Below are 23077 nucleotides of genomic sequence, written 5' to 3' on the forward strand. Positions count from 1 at the left end.
CAAAAGATCAGCATGACAGGCAAGTCTCTTCTTTGGAACATAACGGTTTTATTGTTTCTAGCTCTTCATCAGACATTCGGGTCAGTTGCAGTTTGGGAATCCTTTTCTTCCTGTCATGTAATAAACAAACCATCACTGCGCAGCAAACGCTTTCACATGCCGCGGCAGCCTACTCTACTGTGTTCGTTGCTAAGCAACAGTCTTGCCAGTCCTGAGGAGGAAGTGACGATTTGGTAAAACTGGAAGGAGCCGGAAAGACCCGGATGTGAGTGCCACCTTCGAGTTGCGACGATTCGTGACGGAAGCTCGGTGAGAGGGGAAGAGCTGGCGGTGTGAGCGCTGAGGGAAGGCTTGTGGTGGAGCGGGGCTCGGTGGTATGTATGTAGCGGAGGCACTGCGCTCCCTGTGTGTATTCAGGCTCCGGGCGGTGTGTAGACTGTGCTGCCTGGCTTTCAGTCGCATCTCATACTACAGGCGATGCATCACCACTACGCATCCCTGCTAGCTTCCTTCTGCTCAGTGAGGACGCGCTACAGCTGAGAAGATGATGCAGGCGCTTGACACAGTAAAGGAGCTGGGAAGGGAAAATCGGTTTGGCAAAACGACGTTCATGGCCTGGGACCACAAATAATCAGAATACGTGTGTAGTGTTCTGTACAGCATCTGAAGCCTGGTACACACTTTCAGTTATAATTAATCACTGACAAATTGTATCACCTATAGGTAGTATGAGGGTTTACCTACACAATCTGTTTATAGTACTGTATTTAATATCTGTGTATCCTCCTACTACATGGAGGTAGTAAAGTTGGTCAGTAATTGAAAGTGTGTACCAGGCTTAAAGGAGTTATCAGGCAATCTTACTTACCCCCCCCCCCCCCCCCGCCCCATCTACTTACATGGTGCTTCCTCCAGCCCCTTGCAGCTGACATGTCCCACGCCACAGCTCGGCTCTCAGCCACTGGACGGGATCCCTGATGGTGTCTTGCCAGGCCGTCCGCTACTGCGCGAGCGTCGCTGACAATCAAGTCCATGTTGTCCAGACTTTACTGTGCAGGAGCAGTAGTTCTGTGCAGTATAGTCCAGACTATATGGACATAATTGACAGCGGCGCAGGCGCATTAGAGGTTGGCGTCTGCACCAGCGGGGATACCGGACTGGCGTCGTGGGGCATGTCAGCTGCAAGGGGCTGGAGGAAACCCCAGGTAACTAGATCGGGGGTAAGATAGATTGCCTGACTTCTCCTCTAAAAGGAATCTGAAGTAAAAATAAACTTATGAGATAATGATAGCGATTGGAGGAGAAAATAAAAAAAAGTAAAGGGCAGAAATGACATCAGGGTTTAGCCTAAACTGTGGGCAAAAGACATGGTTCCCACCAGGAACAGAATTCTCTTCATTTACTATATTACATTCACTGAAATCAAAATGTGGACAGTACAATACATGTGTTATGTAAGTAGATCAAGTATTTATCTACTTATATATCTGTTTTTTTGCACTGGCATAGTATGGCTTCAGTTGTTATCTATGCAAAAGAGCTTCTTTGAGCTCTCCGACTAATTTAGAGAGCAATGCTATTTTCTTAATCACTTATCTCAACCTGTCCCTAAGGGCTCGTTGACACTAGAAGCTGATCTGTGCATTTTGACGGATTGCTCCTAGGATGTGTTTAGAAAGGTACCAATTCTATTTGACTTTCAGGTTAACTTTTACATTAGACAAAGCATTCCAGACTGTTATGTTGTAACGCATCTGGGAGCTTCGTAACGTCCAGCATCTGCGTTTTTACGGTGGTAGTGCAGAGAGTATAGACGGGAACTCCATTGCCTGAAACCATGTTGAGGTGAGTCTGTGTGCGCTGAATTTATTATTCCCTGCTAAGCTCTGTAATGCTGCGGGACGAGTGGGAATTCTGCCTGTTGATGCGGCTGGGTAGAGGGTAAATGCAGAAGGAATCGCTATGGATATGGTTCCCATTGATGCGGAGGGGATGCTTATCATGCAGCAGGAGTGCAGGGAGGAGGCAGACGGTGGCAGACACGAAGGTGGCCAATCGGAGAGGAACATGCGTGAGAGTGACAGGCTTCAGCCATTCAGGGTGAACTAGCTGTGTCAGTGGAGAAGGGGAGAAAAGTAAAAGAGAACCCGCCCCAGCATGCACTGCAACTTCTCTTTTGCGGCTGATATACGAATAAGAGCTAGGGGACATGAGGATTAATATTCATATTCAATTTAAAAAAAAGTAAGATTGATTTTGAAGTTTGGCATGGCCTTTCTAGCATCCTTTTATCTATTCAACAGATGGAAATAGAGAATTGATTTTGGTTTTCATGCCTAACAGTTACTCTTTAAAGTATACCCGAGCTGACATGTGACATGAGATAGACATGGGTATGTACAGTGCCTAGCACACAAATAACTAGGCTGTGTTCCTTTTTTTTTCTTTCTCTGCCTGAAAGGGTTAAATATCAGGTATGTAAGTAGCTGACTCAGACAGGAAGTGACTACAGTGTGACCCTCACTGATAAGAAATTCCCCTTTTTATCTCTTTCTTGCTCTCAGAAGCCATTTTCTGCTAGGAAAGGGTTTTATAGTTGGAATTTCTTATCAGTGAGGGTCACACTGTAGTCACTTCCTGTCTGAGTCAGGACTGATTAAGCCACTTATATACCTGATATTTAACTCTTTCAGGCAGGGAAAGAAAAAAATGAACCCAGCCTAGTTATTTGTGTGCTAGGCACTGTACATACCCATGTCTATCTCATCATGTCACCTCAGGTATCCTTTAAAGAGTAACTGTTAGGCATACACATGTCTATCTCATCATGTCACATGTCACTTCGGGTATCCTTTAAGCTTTTTCTGCCAGGAAGTTCAGAGTCATTAGCTCTGCTCTGCTTCATAGTTTAAAATAGAGTGTAATTTGTAAACTGCAAATATTAGAGAATGATGTAATGTTACAGAAAAACAGTTATGTAACTGTAAGTCAATCACAGTACCCTCTTACAGCACAAAGTGTTGTGATTGGCCGAATAGTGTGGACGTAGTTTACTACAACCTATTGGAAACCTGGCAGTTTGAGAAGGTGCAGTCCATCCAATTACGTTAGTGGAATTTCCCCATGAGGTTTCCTGCTGGGTCCCTTAAAGTAGGCTAGCGCCGAATCCGGTAGATCAGTGTTTCTCAACATTTTATTGGTTTGTACCCTTTTTAAAACCCAGTATTTTTATTATTATTATTATTATTATTTAGTATTTATATAGCGCTGACATATTACGCAGCGCTGTACAGTGTGTATGTATATATATATATATATATATATATATATATATATATATATATATATATATATATATATATATATATATATATACATATACATATACATATACATATACATATACATATACATATACATATACATATACATATATATATATATATATATATATATATATATATATATATATATTTTGTCTTGTCACTAACTGTCCCTCAAAGGAGCTCACAATCTAATCCCTACCATTGCCATATGTCTATATTATGTAGTGTAAGTATCGTAGTCTAGGGCCAATTTTAGGGGGAGCCAATTAACTTAACCGTATGTTTTTGGAATGTGGGAGGAAACCAGAGTGCCCGGAGGAAACCCACACAGACACAGAGAGAACATACAAACTCTTTGCAGATAGTGCCCTGGCTGGGATTCGAACCAGGGACCCAACGCTGCAAGGCGAGAGAGCTAACCACTACGCCACCGTGCTGCCCGATAACTATGTGATTGTAGTATTATACCGATGATTTGCAAACAATTGTATTCTACTTTTCTTTATATTTTACAAAGTGTTCCAACTATTTGGTAAACTGGGTTGTACATGTTTTAATAGAAGTCTGAAGCCCACTTATATAATTGTAAAGAGTTCTATTACAAGGAGTCTCTCCTAGGCAACTCACAATCCAACAAAGGCTAATCAACCATATACATGAAAATAGACAGGAAACGAACCTGATATGTGGAATTAACCCAATTATTCAGGTCACTACACAGCACAGTGTTTTAGGCACAAGTCACCCTTGCCCAAGTGATTTTACTATCAAAGTCTCTATCAACTCAGAAAAATGTAGCTCATAAGTGAATTGGGACCTTAGGTAAAATAACATTCAAAAAATTACTGTGAATATAGATTACTTTAATGGTATCAAAATATGTATATGGAACACACCTAAAGTATTAACTGTGATTTTCAGTAGGGAACCATTTTATAATGTATAATTTACTATAATGTATAATGTATCTCCAAATACCCACTAGCATAGTAAACGGTATCCCAAGTACCCCTTGACAAATATATGTTTAATCATAGTGCATGATAGTTGGTTCTGAATAATTTTAAAGCATTTACTATTGCTTTTAATTAGCTAAAATACTATTTTGGTATTTATTAAATAAGATTTATCATTTTTTTTTAACTCTAAATTTGTTATTCTTAAAAATATCAAGCCAGAGTACCCCCTGGAACTATCAGAAGTACCCCCTGGGGTACGCATACTACACATTGAGAACCTAGGCGGTAGATGATTGATGGTTTCCGATTACCGCACAAAACCCCATCAATCTTATCAGTTAGCGGGTTTTTAGCTGTTAATGAGCATGACCAATTGTCCACAGGATTTTATTGTTAAAGTGGAGCTGTGTCAGCCATACTATCTCAGAAAAAAACCTACATATATAAGTAGATAAACACTTGCTCTTCTTGCATAACATGTATTGCATTGTCCACATTTTGAAAAACGAGCAGAAGATCTGGGAATCTGTCGGAAAAACCCGGTGGAAAAACGTATTGTGAGTACCCAGCATTAGAAGTCCCTCAGAAAAGGATTTGTAGCAGATTGGGCTGATGTACAGGAAACTATTTAATGCATGGATTAACAAATATTTTTAGCTTTTACCAGCCTGCATTATAGTAAACTTGTAGTGAGAAATATATGTAATTCACTTTTTCACCTGAGTTTTCTCCTAGGTGATATTTTCACAACTTGTAAATGAAATGCCCTTTAAAGGGAAGGTTCAGGGAGGGTGGTTAAAAAATAAAAATCAATTTCCACTTACCTGGGGCTTCCTCCAGCCCGTGGCAGGCAGGAGGTGCCCTCGCTGCCGCTCCGCAGGCTCCCGGTGGCCGACCCGACCTGGCCAGGCCGGCTGCCAGGTCGGGCTCTTGTGCGCTCCAAGGCCCGGCACTTCTGCGTCCTACGCCGGCGCGCTGACGTCATCGGACGTCCGCCGGGCTGTACTGCGCAGGCGCAGAACTACTGCGCCTGCGCAGTACAGCCCGGAGGACGTCCGATGACGTCAGCGCGCCGGCGTGGGACGCAGAAGTGCGGGCCTTGGAGCGCAGAAGAGCCCGACCTGGCAGCCGGCCTGGCCTGGTCGGGTCGGCCACCGGAGACCACCGGGAGCCTGCGGAGCGGCGGCGAGGGCACCTCCTGCCTGCCACGGGCTGGAGGAAGCCCCAGGTAAGTGGAAATTGATTTTTATTTTTTAACCACCCTTCCTGAACCTTCCCTTTAAAGAGAACCCGAGGTGGGTTTGAAGAATATTATCTGCATACAGAGGCTGGATCTGCCTATACAGCCCAGCCTCTGTTGCTATCCCAAACCCCCCTAATGTCCCCCTGCACTCTGCAATCCCTCATAAATCACAGCCACGCTGCTGACAAACAGCTTGTCAGAGCTGGCTGTGTTTATCTCTATAGTGTCAGTCTGCTGCTCTCCCCGCCTCCTGCAGAACTCCAGTCCCCGCCTGCATCCCTTCCCTCCCTGCTGATTGGAGGGAAGGGACGGGGGCAGGGACCGGAGCTATGCAGGAGGCGGGGGAGCAGCTGAGACTGACACTACAGATGTAAACACAGCCTCACAGCACGGCTGTGATTTATGAGGGATTGCAGAGTGCAGGGGGACCTTAGTGGGGTTTGGGATAGAAACAGAGGCTGGGCTGTATAGGCAGATCTAGCCTCTGTATGCAGATAACAATCTTTAAACACACCTCGGGTTCTCTTTAAACTGCCAGCAAGCAAATACTCAAAATATTTTTTGCCTTATTGTTTCACCTACATTTTGGTACTTTTTTAATTGCAAAGTGCTAAAAAGATATTCTAAATTGAAGATGAAAAATTGTCTCCTAGTAGATAACTTAGGAGAAAAAGTGAATTGCATATGGGCCTTAGTGTCTTAGTAGAGGGAATGCTCTGGATAGTATTGAGCCTTGCAGTTCCTCCATCCACAGTGTTGTTCCAATGCTGTCCTCCAGGAAAGCCATTCCACCTACTTGGCTGAACAGCTCGTTGGAACTAGTCTTGTCACTGAGTAGTTCGAAGGATGAATGCATTGCGCCTATGCGAGTCCGGACTCATGCATGTACATTAGCGATGCACTCATCCTTGGAACTCTACTTAGTGACAGAAGTAGTTCCATAGAGTTATTAAGTGGAATAGCTTTACTGGTGCACAGTGCTAGAATGAAGGCCCAGACTGAGGAACGGAAAGGCTTTGTACTATACAGAGGCTTCCCTCTACTAAGGCCCCAACTGCACATGGATAGTAAATTTGCATGTGTTTTTCTGTATGCAGATTTTTGCAGGCGTCTAATGTAATTGACAATCATTACATGGAAAACTGATGCGTTGTGTGAAAATCTGCAGCAGCTGTCTCAATTCCCCCCCCCCCCCCCCCCCCCGGAACGGACTGCAAAAATACATTCAATGGCAACTCTTCCATTGAAATAGAGAAAGTACATTTGTAAAGCCTCTTACACTAACTAGATGAAACTTAGATGAGGTGGCCGATAATGACGGTCTGTGGAAAGAATCTAGCATGAATACAGCGGCCCTCAACCAGTGATCAGGCCAGCACGTCGACTCAGCCAAGTGCTAAGTGAGAGCACTGTTCGGCTTGCTCTCCCTACCTGCTACATGCCCCCCCCCCCCCCCCCCCCACACACACACACACACATACACACATACACATACACACACACGCACATAGCAACAGAAGATGTCGCTAACGTGGAGGCTAGATATGTGTTTGTACTGCATCAGCACTGCACTGACTGCTGAGGAATGGAATTCTGATTCCTGGTGGGTGACTTGCCTCATAAGTATGTACGAGGCTTTCGAGATCCATCCCAGATGATCACTGATAGTGATGGCCATGTGATTTCTTTGATTAGCTGATAGTTTTGCAAAGCTCTGATTGGCTGTAATCACATCCTGCTTTTACATATCTATCTCCTGACCAAACTGATCACATTCTTCTCCATGAGTTCTCCTAGACATGACCATCACTAATCACTGATGATGTTTAAGGTAAACCTGAGATTATCAAAATAAAAAATGTATACATACCTTTTCCCCCTTCAGGCTGATCATTTCCTTGCTGTCTTCCCACGCCGCCTGGATCTTTTGCAAGGCGACCCAGTAATTCTGACAGTCTATGCCTAATGCGCATGTACGAACTGCCTTGCACGCTCCTGTCGCCGGGGGAGTTCTGCGCCTGCATAGTACTAATGTGCAGTGGCAGAATGCTTTGACGACAGGGGGCGCACGCGGCCTGACTGCACCGAATGACAATTCCTGGGCCATCTAGCGGAGGATCTAGGCAGCCTGGAAGGACAGTGAGGGACCAATCAGCCTGCAGGGGGCTGGAGCAAGCCCCAGGTATGTATAAATGTTTTTATTTTCATTTTTATAATCACCTCAGGTACACTTTAACTGTATGTATTTTAACGTTCATTTGCACTATCTGTGTCTGAACTGATACTTTGTAGTGTTTATCTGCATTAAACACTACAGGTCTGCTTGGAATGACACTACGTTTGAACATTATTTGTCAGCAGAATTTAGTAATGATTTATTCTCTCGCATGAAGGAAATCACAGTTAAAATGTTACAGCCATTGTAAAGGTTTGCCATGTATTCAAGCAGTGCTGTTCATGTGAATTTCTTTGTTTGGAGGAGAAGAGCTTGCTATACACATAACTATCATTGAGCCCTACAGAGAAAGTGCTGGCAATCTGTATGAGCACTTTGAGTGAACTGTGAACAAAAGATTGATAGGGTTTGCTTATTTAGTCAATTGTGCTACAGTTATAGTGACCACTGAATGGTTTTTGGTATAATGCCAGCTTATTGCAAAAAGTTGTGTTTTCCCATTTTTTTTCTTTAAGGCCACATTCACAGTGGTGGTCGCATTCCCTAAGGCTCAACACACACCATACAATCTTAGTTGTTCAATCTTACCACTTTCATGTAGTATAAGAGCTTATCCAATCAATCATTCAAGGTATTTTCAATCTGTTGGCCCTTATACTACATAGATTTGGTAAATCTGTACAACCAAGATTGTATGATGTGTGTTGAGCCTAAGACAGCAGAAACACAATGGATCAGGACAGAGGCGCCACACTATATGCTCGCGTTGCATCATGTACAGTGAAACATACAGTCAATGAAAAGTATGCTTTATATTGACTGTTAAAGGACAACTGAACAGAGAGGTATATCGAGGCTGTCATGTTTATTTCCTTTTAAGCAGTACCAGTTACCTGGCAGCCCCGCTAGTCTGTTTGGCTGCAGAAGTGTCTGAATAACACCAGAAACAAGCATGTAGCTAATCTTCTCAGATCTGACAATAATGTCAGAAACACCTGATATCCTGCATGATTGTTCAGGGTCTATGGCTGAAAGTATTAGAGGCAGAAGGTCAGCAGGACTGCCAGGCAACTTGTATTGCTTAAAAGGAAATTAAACATGGCGACCTCCATATACTTCTCTCTTCAGTTGTCCTTTAACTTGCACATTTACCAATAACACACTGCAAGGCACCCGCTGCACTGTGAATGCAGCATAGGTGGTGCATTGCAGTGCGGTAAGCTCCTTACAAAGTGACCAATACACCGCAGCGCACTATTGTGACCAAGGCCTTAGCTCCCCAAAAAAGTTTTGTACAATTATGTAGATTGACCATCTTTGTGCCATTACTGAGATGCTGCTTCCAAGATTGACCATCTTTGTGCCATTACTGAGATGCTGCTTCCAACTGTGTGAATGCTAGTTAATTGTAATGACAATTGTCCCACTTCTGTGTATTCAGCATATGTTCAAATTCGAGTTTGGTTCTCGGTCAAGTGCACGTCTGATATGTGCACACATTGACCAGGTCTGTGGAGTCAGTGCAATTATGGGTACCCGGAGTCGGTGGTTTCGTAAACTGAGAAGTCAGAATCTGAGTTGGATGAATGTTGTAATGGCTCCACAGCCCTAACAACTACCTCCTCAGTTTATGAAACCTCCAACTCCACGTGTCCAAAATTGCTCCTAAGTGTAATGCTGGGAACAGGGCCGTCCCGCTCATGAGGCGGGGTGAAACTTTTGCCTCGGGCGGCAAACTTCTAGGGGCGGCACCCGCCCGTCCGTGGGTGCGGGGGGCCGGCCGCCGAGCCGGGGGGGGTATTGGGCCTAGCGGTGGGGAAGGGGGGTCGGACCCCCACCCCCTCCCTCGCCTGGGTCCCCCGATCTGCGCTCCCCTGCAGCTACAATACAGTACTTACAAGACAGTGGGCGGCGTTGCAGGAAGTGACGTCAGTGGAGCGCACGCTGGAACGCGGAAGAGGTGAGTCCTCCCCGCCTGTGCCTCTTAATATCAACTGCTTCCTAACTATTTACAGCTGGAGGGGAGTGCAGATCGGGGGACCTCAGGCGGGAAAAAGTCTAGGGCCGGCCCTGGCTGGGAATACATGTCTATTCTGGAACTTGATTCTGCGCCTGAACGTTTTGCCCGCTCGATTCTCTTATCTTCCTCTCGTTTTTCTGATCTTTTTTAAGTTAACTTCAATGATGAATCGAGCGGCACGCTGATCAGTGATCGGACATGTCGGAAATTATCTATCGAACCATCTAATCAGCTAGAAATCAAACCGTGTATTTCCAGCATAATGCTGGAACCGCACCATACAATTTTTCGGCAGATTTACCTGCCCAATCCAACATGTCCAATCTGGGAAGCGAATTATTTTTTTGAATGATTTTTAGACCGATTTCAGTAGAAGCTAACGGAAATCAGTCATAAAATCGTTCGATTCTCAGATCGGACATGCTGGAAATAATCGATCGGGTAGGTAAATCTGCTGAAAAATTGTATGGAGTGGATCCAGCATAACAGAAAATCTAACAGAAAATTGTATAGTGTGTACCTAGCATCATACCTACCGGGGCTGTGGAGTTGGTACAAAAATCATCTGACTTCTCAGTTTATGAATCCACCGACTCTTACCCAGACTCTCCAACTCCACAGCCCTGGTTATAACAAGGCCAGAGAAAACTTGCATACTTGTCCTAATCAAATTAAAGTGAATATATTGCACATGACTTATCCATTACAGTATAATCTCGTTATAATAAACTGGTATGTCTATGGGAGCAATGCCTGGCTTAGTAAACTCTGATGTAACAAAACTTCTGTTACAGTAAACATGTTTTTTGGCCACTACATGATGATGACTCTGGATATAGTAAACAGTGGATGGCGCATGCGTCATATGTCAGTGTGAAACCCTTGGTCACCTGGTTTTAAGTGAGTTGATGCCTGCTAACATAAGACAAGAAGAATGATCACCACCAGCGTTGGATGAACAGAACAGGCTGCTCTTCAGATAGCCGGGCAGTGTGTTTGCACAATGATCTTTCTAAGCTGGCTCCTGAAACGATCACAAACAATTGTTTTAGGCATTTTTGACAGAGCGTGCGCACGTAATTTACATTTAAATATTATTTCAATGTGATGAAATGTCTTTGCTTTTTGTGATTTTTTTTTTTTTTTTTTTTTTTTGCTTTATATAGTTTTATATAAAGCAAAAGTCTTGCATGTAATTGCAGTTGAACGGCGCTTGAGGCTGGCAGCAGTTACACAGGCAGTTCAGCTGTCTATGGAAAATAGGCCCTAGAAAGATATTAATGTACATACATGTTACTATTCAATTGTATATTCTCATTGCTTGTGAAATTGAAGCATTTCTTGCAGTGTTGTGTATGTAGCATGGATCTTTCCATGTATGAAAACATTACTTATATTAATAATGCAATCTGTGCTTTCAGAGTTGGCAGCATGGCTCGTGGGCAGCAGAAGATACAGGCCCAACAAAAGAATGCCAAAAAGCAAGCTGAGAAGAAGAAACATGGGAGTGACCAGAAAGCTGCAGCTAAAGCAGCTTTAGTATTCACCTGTCCAGTGTGCAGGGTAATTTATTTATTTTTTATTTATTTTTTTTGCTTGAATGAAAGGTGTATTATTACCTTGATTACTGTTTCCCAAACCTGCAATCCAGTCTCCCTATCTATTCAGATTCTTTGGATTGTAAGGAAAATACTTGTATAAGATATTGTCCATATGGTACTAGTGACAAGTAATTTTAAAGCAAACCTAAGGTGAGAAAATTCACTTCCGCTTTGATACTAAGTAGAGGCAAGGCTCTGGGCAGAGTAGAGCTTTCCCTTTCTTCCATCCAGTCCATTGTTTTGGTGCTATCCTCTTGTGTAGTAGTTTGACCTGCTGGGTTAAAGAGCTCTTCAGAACTATTTGTGTCCCTGTGTCCTTCCAAGGACAAGCACATCCCTACTGGGCATGTGTGAACCAGACTGGTTCATGCCCATTAGGGGTGCTCTCATCCTGGAGGACGTAAGGTGTTCTGAAGAGACATCAGGTCACATAGCTACACAAAAGGACAGTGCTGGAACTACAGGTCAGACGAAGGAAAGGCTCTACACCAGGGGTCTCAAACTTAACTTACCTGGGGGCCGCAGGAGGCAATGTCAGGATGAGGCTGGGCCGCATAAGGGATTTCACAAAAAAAGTAAATCAGCAGCTACCGCATTCCCCCCCGTTCCTTGCATTGATTTTTATTTCAAAATCAAATTCACACTGAAGCAAACTATTTTGCCTATTTTACCTTATAGTTCGCTTCAGTACTCCCATTACAAGTAATCCGCCGTGTCCCCACCGCAAAACAAGGGCTGCAGAGCCCCCAAATCGCCCAAGGGGCAATCCGCCTCTCCCCGCCCCTCTCTGTGAAGGAAGAGTGAGAGGGGTGGGCAGAGGCGGCGATGCCGGCGATTGACGTCAGGAGGGCCACAAAATATTGTATCGAGGGCCGCAAATGGCCCGCGAGTTTGACACCCCTGCTCTACACTGTCCAGAGCCTTCTCTCTACTAAAAGTATCAAACCTGAAGTGAATTTTCTCATATCAGGTTTGCTTTACAATTACTTGTCATTAGCGCCATACTGTATCTAATACCAGTATTTTCTTTAAAGCAAACCTGTGAGGTTTGCATTGGTTTAATTTAGATTCTTACCCCGGGAGGGGGAAGCCTCCTAAAAAGGCATCCCCTGGCCTCAGCCAGGCCGATCCAGTGCTGGGACCCCCAAAAGTGGCCTATGCATAGAGGCAGTAGCGCCGTCCTGCTCTGGCTTCGGTGGAAAAAGATGAGCCCAATCGGGTCTATGCGCAGTTGCAAAGGCTCAGTCCCGATCCAGCCTGGCTTTTTCTGAAGAAAGCCGAGTGGGTCTGTACTAGTGTGCATGCGTGAGCTGTCTACAAGCTCTTTTGGGGTCCCAGTCTTTCAGCGATGGAGGGGGATGAGGGAAGGCTCTTTAGCTTCCACCTCGTTAGTACCAAGTAAGGGGTACTTTTCTTTGCTTAATGCAGGGGTACACACCATAAGTTTTTCCTCTCGATAGATGGATTCGATAGATAATTTCCGATATTCCTTCTGATCAATTCTATGCTCAATTTCTCATAGAAGTGAATGGAAAACGATAAGAAAACCGAGCGGAAGCTAAGAGAATTGAGTGGAAAAATCGATTGGGTGGAAAATTGAGCGGAAAAACGTATTGTGTGTACCCAGCATTAGGGTCCCTTTAACATGCTAATTTCCAGTAACCTAGTAATAAACTTACCCAGCCTATCACAGCCAGCAGCTTCTGATCACTTAGCTGATTACATACGGTAATCAGCAGCTAGAGAATGTATTTGGCTAAAAGTTATTTCCTCTCTGGCTCAGTAGAGATGTGTTAATGCATGTTTGGAGAATTTTTTTCTCATCACTAGAACATATGTAAGGTGCTCTGTACAATATGCCATATTGGTAGGTCTTGAATAACGTTTTTATTCTGCTCCATAGCTGTGATCTTTTTATGTCTGTAACATACGTGGGTGTAAGAAGATTAGATGCATACCATACCGTAGCTTTCTATAAAGCTACATGAACGCTTTAGATATTCTTCAGCCAGAACAGACTTGTGTTTCCCTGAACTCTCTTGTTCCTGTGGGAAATTCATTTGAATGCCACTGAACCATCACCCCTTGTCCATAGAGCAAACACTGCATTTCTAGCGACAAATGTCTAGTGTAGTTATTTTAAGGTGCTTTCCAGTATGTGAGCACACATACAGCAGTGTGTTCATTTCACTGTAGTTTCAGATTTGCACACAGATTTTGACTACCATGGACAGGTGGAAGTGGTTAAATTGGCCAATTAAAATTGGATATGTGTACGCACCCTAAAGGTGGCCACACACCAGACAATTTTTTTTTTTTTTTTATCAATTCAAGAAGTACAATCAATTTTTCTGATTGGTCACATTTTTTTCCCCCCAGTAATGAACTAAAATGACATAATTACTTCACAAATCAAGAAATTGCCAATCAAGCCTAGACCATTGACTCTTCTGAAAAAGTATCGATATTTTTGCCTCTCACAGTTGAGTTTTATCAGGAAAAAAATGGGGAATTTGGTCAGATGTCTTGCTCAAATAGAAAAAAAAATGTTTTGAATACAGCCAATCATTTTATCCGTAATAGCCGTAAAATTGGATATTTTTATTGTATTGTGCGTGGCCACCTTAAGGGCCCTTTCCCACTAGCAATCACAAATGCCAGCGATTGCGATTTTTCATTAATTTTGTTATGCGATTGCGATTTTTCATTTGCATTGTATTATCCATCTTAAAATCGCTCCAGAAAGCGATTGCAATTTACAAATCGAATCACTATAGTGGAAAATACTTCTTATGATTTCTATGATAAAGTAGCAACCCTAGCGATTTAAAAATCGCTAGCATTTTGCGATTCAGCTGTGCAATGGAAAAGGGCCCTGGAAAAGTGTGACTTTTTTGTTTCTCATTTATTTTCAGTGACACTTATTTTATACTCCTTTAATTACAGACCCAGATGCCTGACCCCAAAACATTTAAGCAGCACTTTGAAAGCAAACATCCTAAATCTCCAATGCCTCCAGAACTAGCAGATGTCCAGGCATAACCTTGCTTACAGGTGAGCCTTGTATGTAATGTAAGAGTGCATTTACTATTCTTTTTATTTACATTGGATGACATTTGTGTGCATTTTCTTTTTATGGTTTTTATTTTGTAAGTTGTTCCTTACAGAGATGACAAGGCACGGAGTGTTTATTTTTCCTCTATTATTTACAGCTCTGTTCTGCCTCATTAGCACAGAGTGGACCTAGATTGAAACCTTTATTGTATTTACTGTATTGCTCGATTCAAGAATCAGTTATGCATCCCAGAAACACCTCGCCCAGGCAATTGAATCAGCACTATGTGATTTACATTACCGCCCAACATGACCCTGCCAGCCAGTAGCATTGTATGTAGGCAGTCTCTAAGCATTTGTGGGAGTTGTCACCGCATGTATCACAGAGAGGAGGGGGAAGAAGTCACACTCACAATAAGTGTCCTTCACTGAGACTCCACTAACTGCTGCATTAAAACAAAGGAAGAAAGCTGCGACAGGTGGGGTTATTACACTAGAGATACAAATGTTTTTGGTACACAGAAAGGAAAAAGAATACTAGGCACATGGGGAATAAGAAAAAGAGCTTGCTTCTAAAAAAAAAAAAAAAAAAAAAAAAAAAGCAATAGTAGATACACAGATGTATCCACACATGGTTTAAATATTTTTACAATAGTATGATCTGCAGGGTTGAGAGGAATACATGTATACATCTCATAATTGCACACTTTTATATATTGCCCACTTTAACAACTGTTTTACATGAGAGGTTTACCTGCTGTTTACAGTATTATCGTGAACCTTAAGTCACCCAAAAAAGAGTTTTACTCACATGGGGCTTCCCTCAGGCCCCTGTAGCTGATCGGTGCCCTCGCCGTGTCTCTCCGATCCTCCCGTCCCCGCCGGAGTGTACTTCCGGTTTCGCGGTCAGGACCCGACAGGCTGGGAACGCGAAGAATCACTCAAGTTCCCAGCCTGTCGGGTCCTGACCGCGAAACCAGAAGTAGCCGTCTGCGGGGACGGGAGGATCGGAGAGACACGGCGAGGGCACCGATCAGCTACAGGGGGCTGAGGGAAGCCCCAGGTGAGTAAAACTCATTTTTTTAGGTGACTTAAGTGCCTCTTTAAGATGACTTGTTGCATTAATGTGTTTTTTGTTTTGTTTTATATCTACAGACATCCTCAACCAACAAATGCACTGATTGGATTGGGTTGGATATCTGTAAAGGACATTTCTTCTTCAAATCTGGGCACACCCTACCTGATTAAAATCAAAGATGAGTGATGTAAATTTCTGGCCTGTGATATTACTGAAGCTACTAATTTGTCACATGTAAAAGGCCACATCTTTGATGCATCCTATAAACATTTCAAAAGTATGTTATATCTCAGAAACTATATATTTTGTTAATTCAGTGCCTTAACCAAAGGCACCATAGTTACTTGCTGCCAATGTATTTTAAGTTTTAATGGCTGGAGTTATAGTCTGTTAACCTGTTCCATTTAAGCAATATCACTGTATTGTTTCTTACATTCCAGATCAGATCACTGTTTGTGGTATTTTTGATTTGTCATATGTTTACCAAGAGTCTTGCTAAGCATACTGAAATGTGCCAAATCCTTGCACACAACCCTGATATTTTCTCATCACCAGCCCAAGCTAAGGTGAAAACCACTTCATGACATTTATTTATCTTTTTAACTATCTTGACTACATTGTACAGTATATCAGTAGAATTTCTGGTCTTGGGCCTGTGGTAGTCAATATGGATTTTTTTTCTTTAGTTTGTTTTTTATTTCCAGTTGCAGTTCTGTTTAGTATTTTTTGTGTTTTGTTTTTTATTTTCTCTCCCATCCCCCTATTAACCTACGGATCATACTATTGTAAAAATATTTAAACCAAGTGTGGATTCATGTCTATTTACTTATTTTTTTATAGAAGCAAGCTCTTTTTCTTGATTCGTCACTGTTCCTAGCATTATTTTCTCTCTCTGTGTATCAAATACATCTTTATCAGTGACATAATCTCAGATCTATAGCCCTTTCTGCAAGAAAAATGAATTATTAAAAGTACTCAATAGGGATGATCAGTAAGATGCAAATATTTCCAAGTACATGCAGGATTATGTAAATCTTTATGCAATTATATACAACTTGAAAATGGACCAATCTAGTCCCACCCAGGTTTAACCACTTCCCTACCACGCTATGTTTTGCTGATCGGTGCTGCGTGGGCTCTCCAGCCCGCAGCACCGATCAGCTAGCAGCCAGGCCGATCAGACTTCCCCCCTTTTTTCCCCACTAGGGGGATGTCCTGCTGGGGGGGTCTGATCGCCGCCGGCTGCTTGCGCTTGCGGGGGGGGGGGCTCTTCAAAGCCCCCCTCCGCAGCGCTTCCTGGCCTCCTTCCCCTTCCCTCCCTCTCCCTCCCCCTGTGAGCGGCGCAGGACGGATTTCCGTCCTGCGCCTGATGGGATAGGCTTTAGCCTATCAGATGCCGGTGATCCCCGGCCAATCAGAGGCCGGGGATCACCGATCTCCTCTACGGCGCTGCTGCGCTGCAGCGCCGTATACATGTAAACACCGGGGAAGATCTTCCCCGTGTGTTTACATTTACCCTGCGAGCCGCCGATCGGCTCGCAGGGTGTTCATGGAGACACCCTCCGGGAACTGACATGGAACGGCCGCTCATACGAGCGGCCGTTTCCATGGTATACACTTCTGGATTCAGGGGCGTGTATATACGCTCCGAGAATCCGGAAGTGGTTAAATTGATTGGTCCATGTTACATAATTCTGCATGAACTTGAAAATATTTGCATCTCATTGATCATCCACAGTACTCAATGGGTTTTTCTAACCTTCAACCCAGGAGACCACTCTTTTCAACGTGTCATGGTTCACACTTATCTTAAAGAGAATCTGTACTCTGAAATTCTTACAATAAAAAGCATACCATTCTATTCATTATGTGCTCCTGGTCCCCTCTGTGCTGTTTCTGCCATTCTCTGCTGCAAACCTGGCTTGTAATTGCCAGTTTTAGGCAGTGTTTACAAACAAACTAACCAGCTTCTAATAGGCTCAGCTAAGCAGAGTGTGTTAGTCACACAGAGCCTGCAGGGGGTGTGTACAGCTTCTAGCTAATCACAAGCAGCCCTGCACATTCCAGTCTGACTGCCTCAGCCTGACTGTGCCGACTATAGAGAGAAGATTAGATCATATAACAGAGATAACACAGCTACTGTGCAATTAGGAAAAGCTGCAGTAAGCCAGACCACATTAGAAAAGGCATAGGAACTTATAGCATAGAAGAAATAAAGATAAACAATTTGTTACAGAGTCTCTTTAAAGTAGCAGTTAGGGCCCTTTTCCACTAGAGCGAATCCGCATGCGTTGTCTGCATGCGGATTCACACAGCCAATACAAGTGGATGGCCCTGTTTCCACTTGTCAGTTTTTTCCAGCGGTTTTCTGTGCAGGATTTTTCTGCACGGTAGAGCCTGCAGAATTCGCCTGCGTGAGGAATGCAGGCGATTCGCAGGCTATGTATTTGATAGGGAAAACGCACATGCGTTTTTTGCCTCGATTTCGCGTGCGCATGAAAACTAATGTAAATTGAACCAGGCAGTGACATGGTTAAATTCGCATATACCCTGCCTATGCGAAATTGCATGCGAAATCGCGGCAAAAACGCACGTGGAATCGCATCCGCATGCGATTTCATCAGCGGTGGAATCCCAGCAATTCGCACCGCACTAGTGGAAACGAGCCCTTACAAATGCAAAATAATTGTGCTTATCTGGTCCAGTGGATTAGCCAGTATGCATAGTGGCAACCTTTTACATTCTGGTCTATACTTCTCCACCATTGCAAACTATCCAAATATTTTTGTTTAGTTTGGAGTTATTTCAAGCCCAAGTCCAGAAACAAATCAAGTTTGGATTGTGTGTTAAGGGCTTAAAGCTCTGTTTGGTATGTTCGTTCCCATCCAGACAAGAGGTGGCAAAATCCTGAAATTGGACGTAAAAAAAAATAATTTTTGTATTTTTTTTTTTTCTTTTACATCTGTAAAAATATGAAATGCTATGAATGAGAATTGGACTTACTGTTGAGAACAATGGGGCGTAATTATCAAGTCATCAAGTCAAGAAACTTTCCTTTTTGTAATATTAGAGACTTGTATACTTTAGCAGTAATGCTAGAGGAGGTTTTGCTCAAAAAATTTACCACATACAGGTGGAATGCAAGAAAAGCTCACTTGAAATATTTAACATGTTCCAAATAAAGCTACAAAATATTAAAAAACCTTTTTGAATGTGATCAGTTTCAAAAACGTACATTCCTCTAAGGATTACATAATGAAATGAGCAAGCTGCTTTTTGGTTCAGTTTTTGTTGAAACCTGTTTGTATTGGCAAATAATTCCTACCAATATGCCTCTGTGCCAAGGGTCTCTATGTAAGCCAATAAGAGGCTGGTTTTTGATAACTTTACCCAGTCAAAATATAAAAGCTCACTTCATTTCTGTCTATAAATTCTAAACATTGGGGTAACTACTATAATATTGCTGACCCACTGAAAATAATGGCAAATTATCGTGTTGCTTGTTTGCCAGTGTCTTCAGTATTTTAGGCAGTGGCATACCCTGCAGTTTATTGTGTAACTTTTATGTTAAAATGGTATTTTGTGTATTAATTAAAAAAACTTCATTATCAATTTTTCATTTTTGTGGCCATGTTTTTTTCTTTAGTGTGTTAAATAAAAAACACAAATTGAAATGTCCTTGTTTTGCAGTGTAAATATAACTTCAAACTTAAGGACCACATTAGGACCTTCTGAATGTATTTCATATTCTCATTCTTTCTGCCATTCAGCCACTCACTAAACAGATAGATGGATGACGAAAAACCTGCTGGTTTGACTGGAGAAACATATCTTTGTATGGCAAGAAAGGCCTCATATTACTATCAACGGCTTACGAATCAGATACATCCAGCATCAGATTCTTTCATCGCAAGAGTAATTACTAGCTTCCGGTCTATTTGTTTGTATAGGGGATGGTCTCCTGTGAAGTAGTTGCCAAGCTAAAACAGCAGGGAGTATAATCTTGACCCTGTATATTCTGATTTTGGCACAAGCTTGGGATAATCTTAGGGTCGGGAATTCTGGCATTGGACTTCATCTTTGAGTTTTCGTGTTGCAGAAGGGGTTGAGTCAGTTGCCAGGGATGGTAGGAAATGCCTGGACAGAGTGGGGGTAGTTTTAAAAGTTTAGGAGAGATGGAGGGAACAAGAAACATTTGAAGGGTATAGGATAAACCTAAATTGTAGATACATTTCTACTCACTAGAGATGGTCAGTGAGATGTAAAATAACCCCAGCTTGACTGTACATGTAACGCGTATTATATGCAGCTTGGAACTGGGCCGATCACATGCCCTTCCTTTCGATTTTGATTGACTCAATTCCAAGCTACATAATATAATGACAAATTAGGTGCAAGCCAGAATGATTTCCATCTCATTGAAACACACTCCCCTACATATTTGTTTTTCTTTTGGATGGATAACAAAGGTGATCCAGTAAAAGGACTGGGACCAGGGCTTTCTGGGGTTTTTTTTTTACAAGCATCAGTGGAGAGGTTGGTGGTCAGCTCGCATGCTGTAGCTTCATCCCTTGTACGAGTACAGGCCTAATATCGTTATTACACACCATTCTGTGGATCAAAATGTCAGACTTTGTCCATCACTTTGATCCACAGAGGGGGACTCCATCCAGCAGTGGCGCCCCTACGATAGAGTAAAATGCAGGGGAAGAGATAGCAAGTGCAACGGCAGGGGTGATGGCTGGCAGTGATCAGAGTATCAGACATAGTTCCATATTGTGATCCGTACAGGATGGCGCTGTGCCGGATTTAATTCCGCAACAGTAGTGGAAGAGGTTAAGCTAATCTATTTAGAGAAACCCAAATAAGGTTTTAAATAGTTAAACGTATAAAGGGGTGCAAGTTGGCACTTAACATGTTCTCTGGCTACTGCTTATGCACTTACACCTTAGAAAGTTAAGGACCCCCAAAATGAATTGTGTGGTGCAATAGATGTTGTTCATTGGTAGAGCATTGCATTTGAGGAGTGCTGCAAGAGCATGAAGTGGGGGGGGGGGGAGCATTTAACTGGGGGAGGTGAGGGAGCACCTACAGATTAAATGGATTAAATGTTTGTGTAATGTTCCATGGTTCTAATTTAAAACTGCAATTTTCTATAAAATACAAGATGGCAAACCTGTTAATGAAAAGTCTATATACATTTGCATAGTAATATGGAGTGTGCCACTGCTGCTTTTTCTTAAAAAAATAAATAGAGGCGCCTCATGTGCTGTTCCATATCCTTTGATTACTTCCTGAATCACTGACTCAGAAGTGTATATACAGATCAGGTGTCTGTTTACTCTGACTACATACTTGCCATCAGTACATGAACTTTCTGACTGACTTGTGGAGGAGTATGTTCAGACAAAGGGGGTGGATGACAGCAGCTGTTCATTTAATGTAATATAATTCCCCCGGTGAGTCTGTGGAAGTAACATTGGAGAATTTCACTGACTTTCACAGTTCCCACTGAAGCAATAGTGTCACCATTCACAGTTAGCTACAGTGGAATGCGAAAGTTTGGGCAACCTATAATCTTTGGTTATTACAATAAAAAATGTCAGTTAAATATATCATATACAGTAGTTTGATGTGAAATGAAGTTTATTGGATTTACAGAAAGAGCGCAATAATTGTTCAAATAAAATTATGCAGGAGCATAAATTTGGGCACTGTTGTCATTTTATTGATTCCAAAACCTTTAGAACTAATTATTGGAACGCAAATTTGCTTAGTAAGCTCAGTGACCCCTGACCTACATACACAGGTGAATCCAGTTATGAGAAAGAGTATTTAACCACTTAAGGACTGCAGTCATAAAACCCCTTAAGGACCAGAGCCTTTTTTTCCATTCGGACCACTGCAGCTTTCACGGTTTATTGCTCAGTCATACAACCTACCACCTAAATGAATTTTACCTCCTTTTCTTGTCACTAATACAGCTTTCTTTCGGTGCTATTTGATTGCTGCTGCGGGTTTTACTTTTTATTATATTCATCAAAAAAGACATGAATTTTGTCAAAAAAATGACTTTTTTAACTTTCTGTGCTGACATTTTTCAAATAAAGTAAAATTTCCTATACATTTGAGCGCGAAAGTTATTCTGCTACATGTCTTTGATAAAAAAAAAAACATTCAGTGTATATTTATTGGATTGGGTAAAAGTTATAGCGTTTACAAACTATGGTGCCAAAAGTGAATTTTCCCATTTTCAAGCATCTCTGACTTTTCTGCGCACCTGTCAGGTTTCATGAGGGGCTAAAATTCCAGGATAGTACAAATCCCCCCCCAAATGACCCCATTTTGGAAAGACATCCCAAAGTATTCAGTGAGAGGCATGGTGAGTTCATAGAAGATTTTATTTTTTGTCACAAGTTAGCGGAAAATGACACTTTGTAACAAAAAAAAAAAAAGTTTCCATTTCTTCTAACTTGCGACAAAAAAAAATGAAATCTGCCACGGACTCACTATGCTACTCTCTGAATACCTTGAAGTGTCTACTTTCCAAAATGGGGTCATTTGTGGGGTGTGTTCACTGTCCTGGCATTTTGGGGGGTGCCTAATTGTAAGCACCCCTGTAAAGCCTAAAGATGCTCATTGGACTTTGGGCCCCTTAGCGCAGTTAGGCTGCAAAAAAGTGCCACACATGTGGTATTGCCGTACTCAGGAGAAGTAGTATAATGTGTTTTGGGGTGTATTTTTACACATACCCATGCTGGGTGGGAGAAATATCTCCGTAAATGACAATTGTTTTATTTTTTTTACACACAATTGTCAATTTATAGAGATATTTCTCCCACTCAGCATGGGTATGTGGAAAAATACACCCCAAAACACATTATACTACTTCTCCTGAGTACGGCGATACCACATGTGTGGCACTTTTTTTGCACCCTAACTGCGCTAAGGGGCCCAAAGTCCAATGAGTACCTTTAGGATTTCACAGAGCATTTTGAGAAATTTCGTTTCAAGACTGCTCCTCACGGTTTAGGGCCCCTAAAATGCCAGGACAGTATAGGAATCCCACAAATTACCCCATTTTAGAAAGAAGACACCCCAAGGTATTCCATTAGGAGGATGGTGAGTTCATAGAAGATTTTTTTTTTTTGTCACAAGTTAGCGGAAATTGATTTGAATTGTTTTTTTTCACAAAGTGTCATTTTCTGCTAACTTGTGACAAAAATAAAATCTTCTATGAACTCACCATACTCCTAACGGAATACCTTGGGGTGTCTTCTTTCTAAAATGGGGTCATTTGTGGGGTTCCTATACTGCCCTGGCATTTTAGGGGCCCTAAACCGTGAGGAGTAGTCTTGAAACCAAATGTCGCAAAATGACCTGTGAAATCCTAAAGGTACTCATTGGACTTTGGGCCCCTTAGCGCACTTCGGGTGCAAAAAAGTGCCACACATGTGGTACCGCCGTACTCAGGAGAAGTAGTATAATGTGTTTTGGGGTGTATTTTTACACATACAGATGCTAGGTGGGAGAAATATCTCTGTAAATGACAATTATTTGATTTTTTTTACACACAATTGTCCATTTACAGAGAGATTTCTCCCACCCAGCATGGGTATG

The 23077-nt window shown here is 42.4% G+C and overlaps 1 protein-coding gene across 3 annotated transcripts; it reads left to right on the plus strand.

Moving 5' to 3' along the window:
* Positions 1-227: 227 nt before the first annotated feature.
* Positions 228-19069, plus strand: LOC137546535 (zinc finger protein 706-like). 3 transcript variants are annotated; one of them, XM_068269109.1, is made up of 4 exons: positions 228-374; positions 11146-11287; positions 14272-14379; positions 15535-19069. In XM_068269109.1, the coding sequence occupies exons 2-3, from the start codon at positions 11156-11158 to the stop codon at positions 14365-14367; spliced, it is 228 nt and encodes a 75-aa protein (XP_068125210.1). In that variant the 5' UTR covers positions 228-374; positions 11146-11155; the 3' UTR covers positions 14368-14379; positions 15535-19069. The 3 variants fall into 3 exon arrangements, with proteins under 3 accessions (XP_068125210.1, XP_068125211.1, XP_068125212.1); XM_068269110.1 differs by having other exon boundaries at positions 233-309; XM_068269111.1 differs by lacking the exon at positions 228-374 and adding an exon at positions 10950-11006.
* The last annotated feature ends 4008 nt before the right edge of the window (positions 19070-23077 follow it).

This window comes from Hyperolius riggenbachi, chromosome 2 (genome assembly GCF_040937935.1).
Source record: "Hyperolius riggenbachi isolate aHypRig1 chromosome 2, aHypRig1.pri, whole genome shotgun sequence".
In the NCBI taxonomy this organism is placed as follows: domain Eukaryota; kingdom Metazoa; phylum Chordata; class Amphibia; order Anura; family Hyperoliidae; genus Hyperolius; species Hyperolius riggenbachi.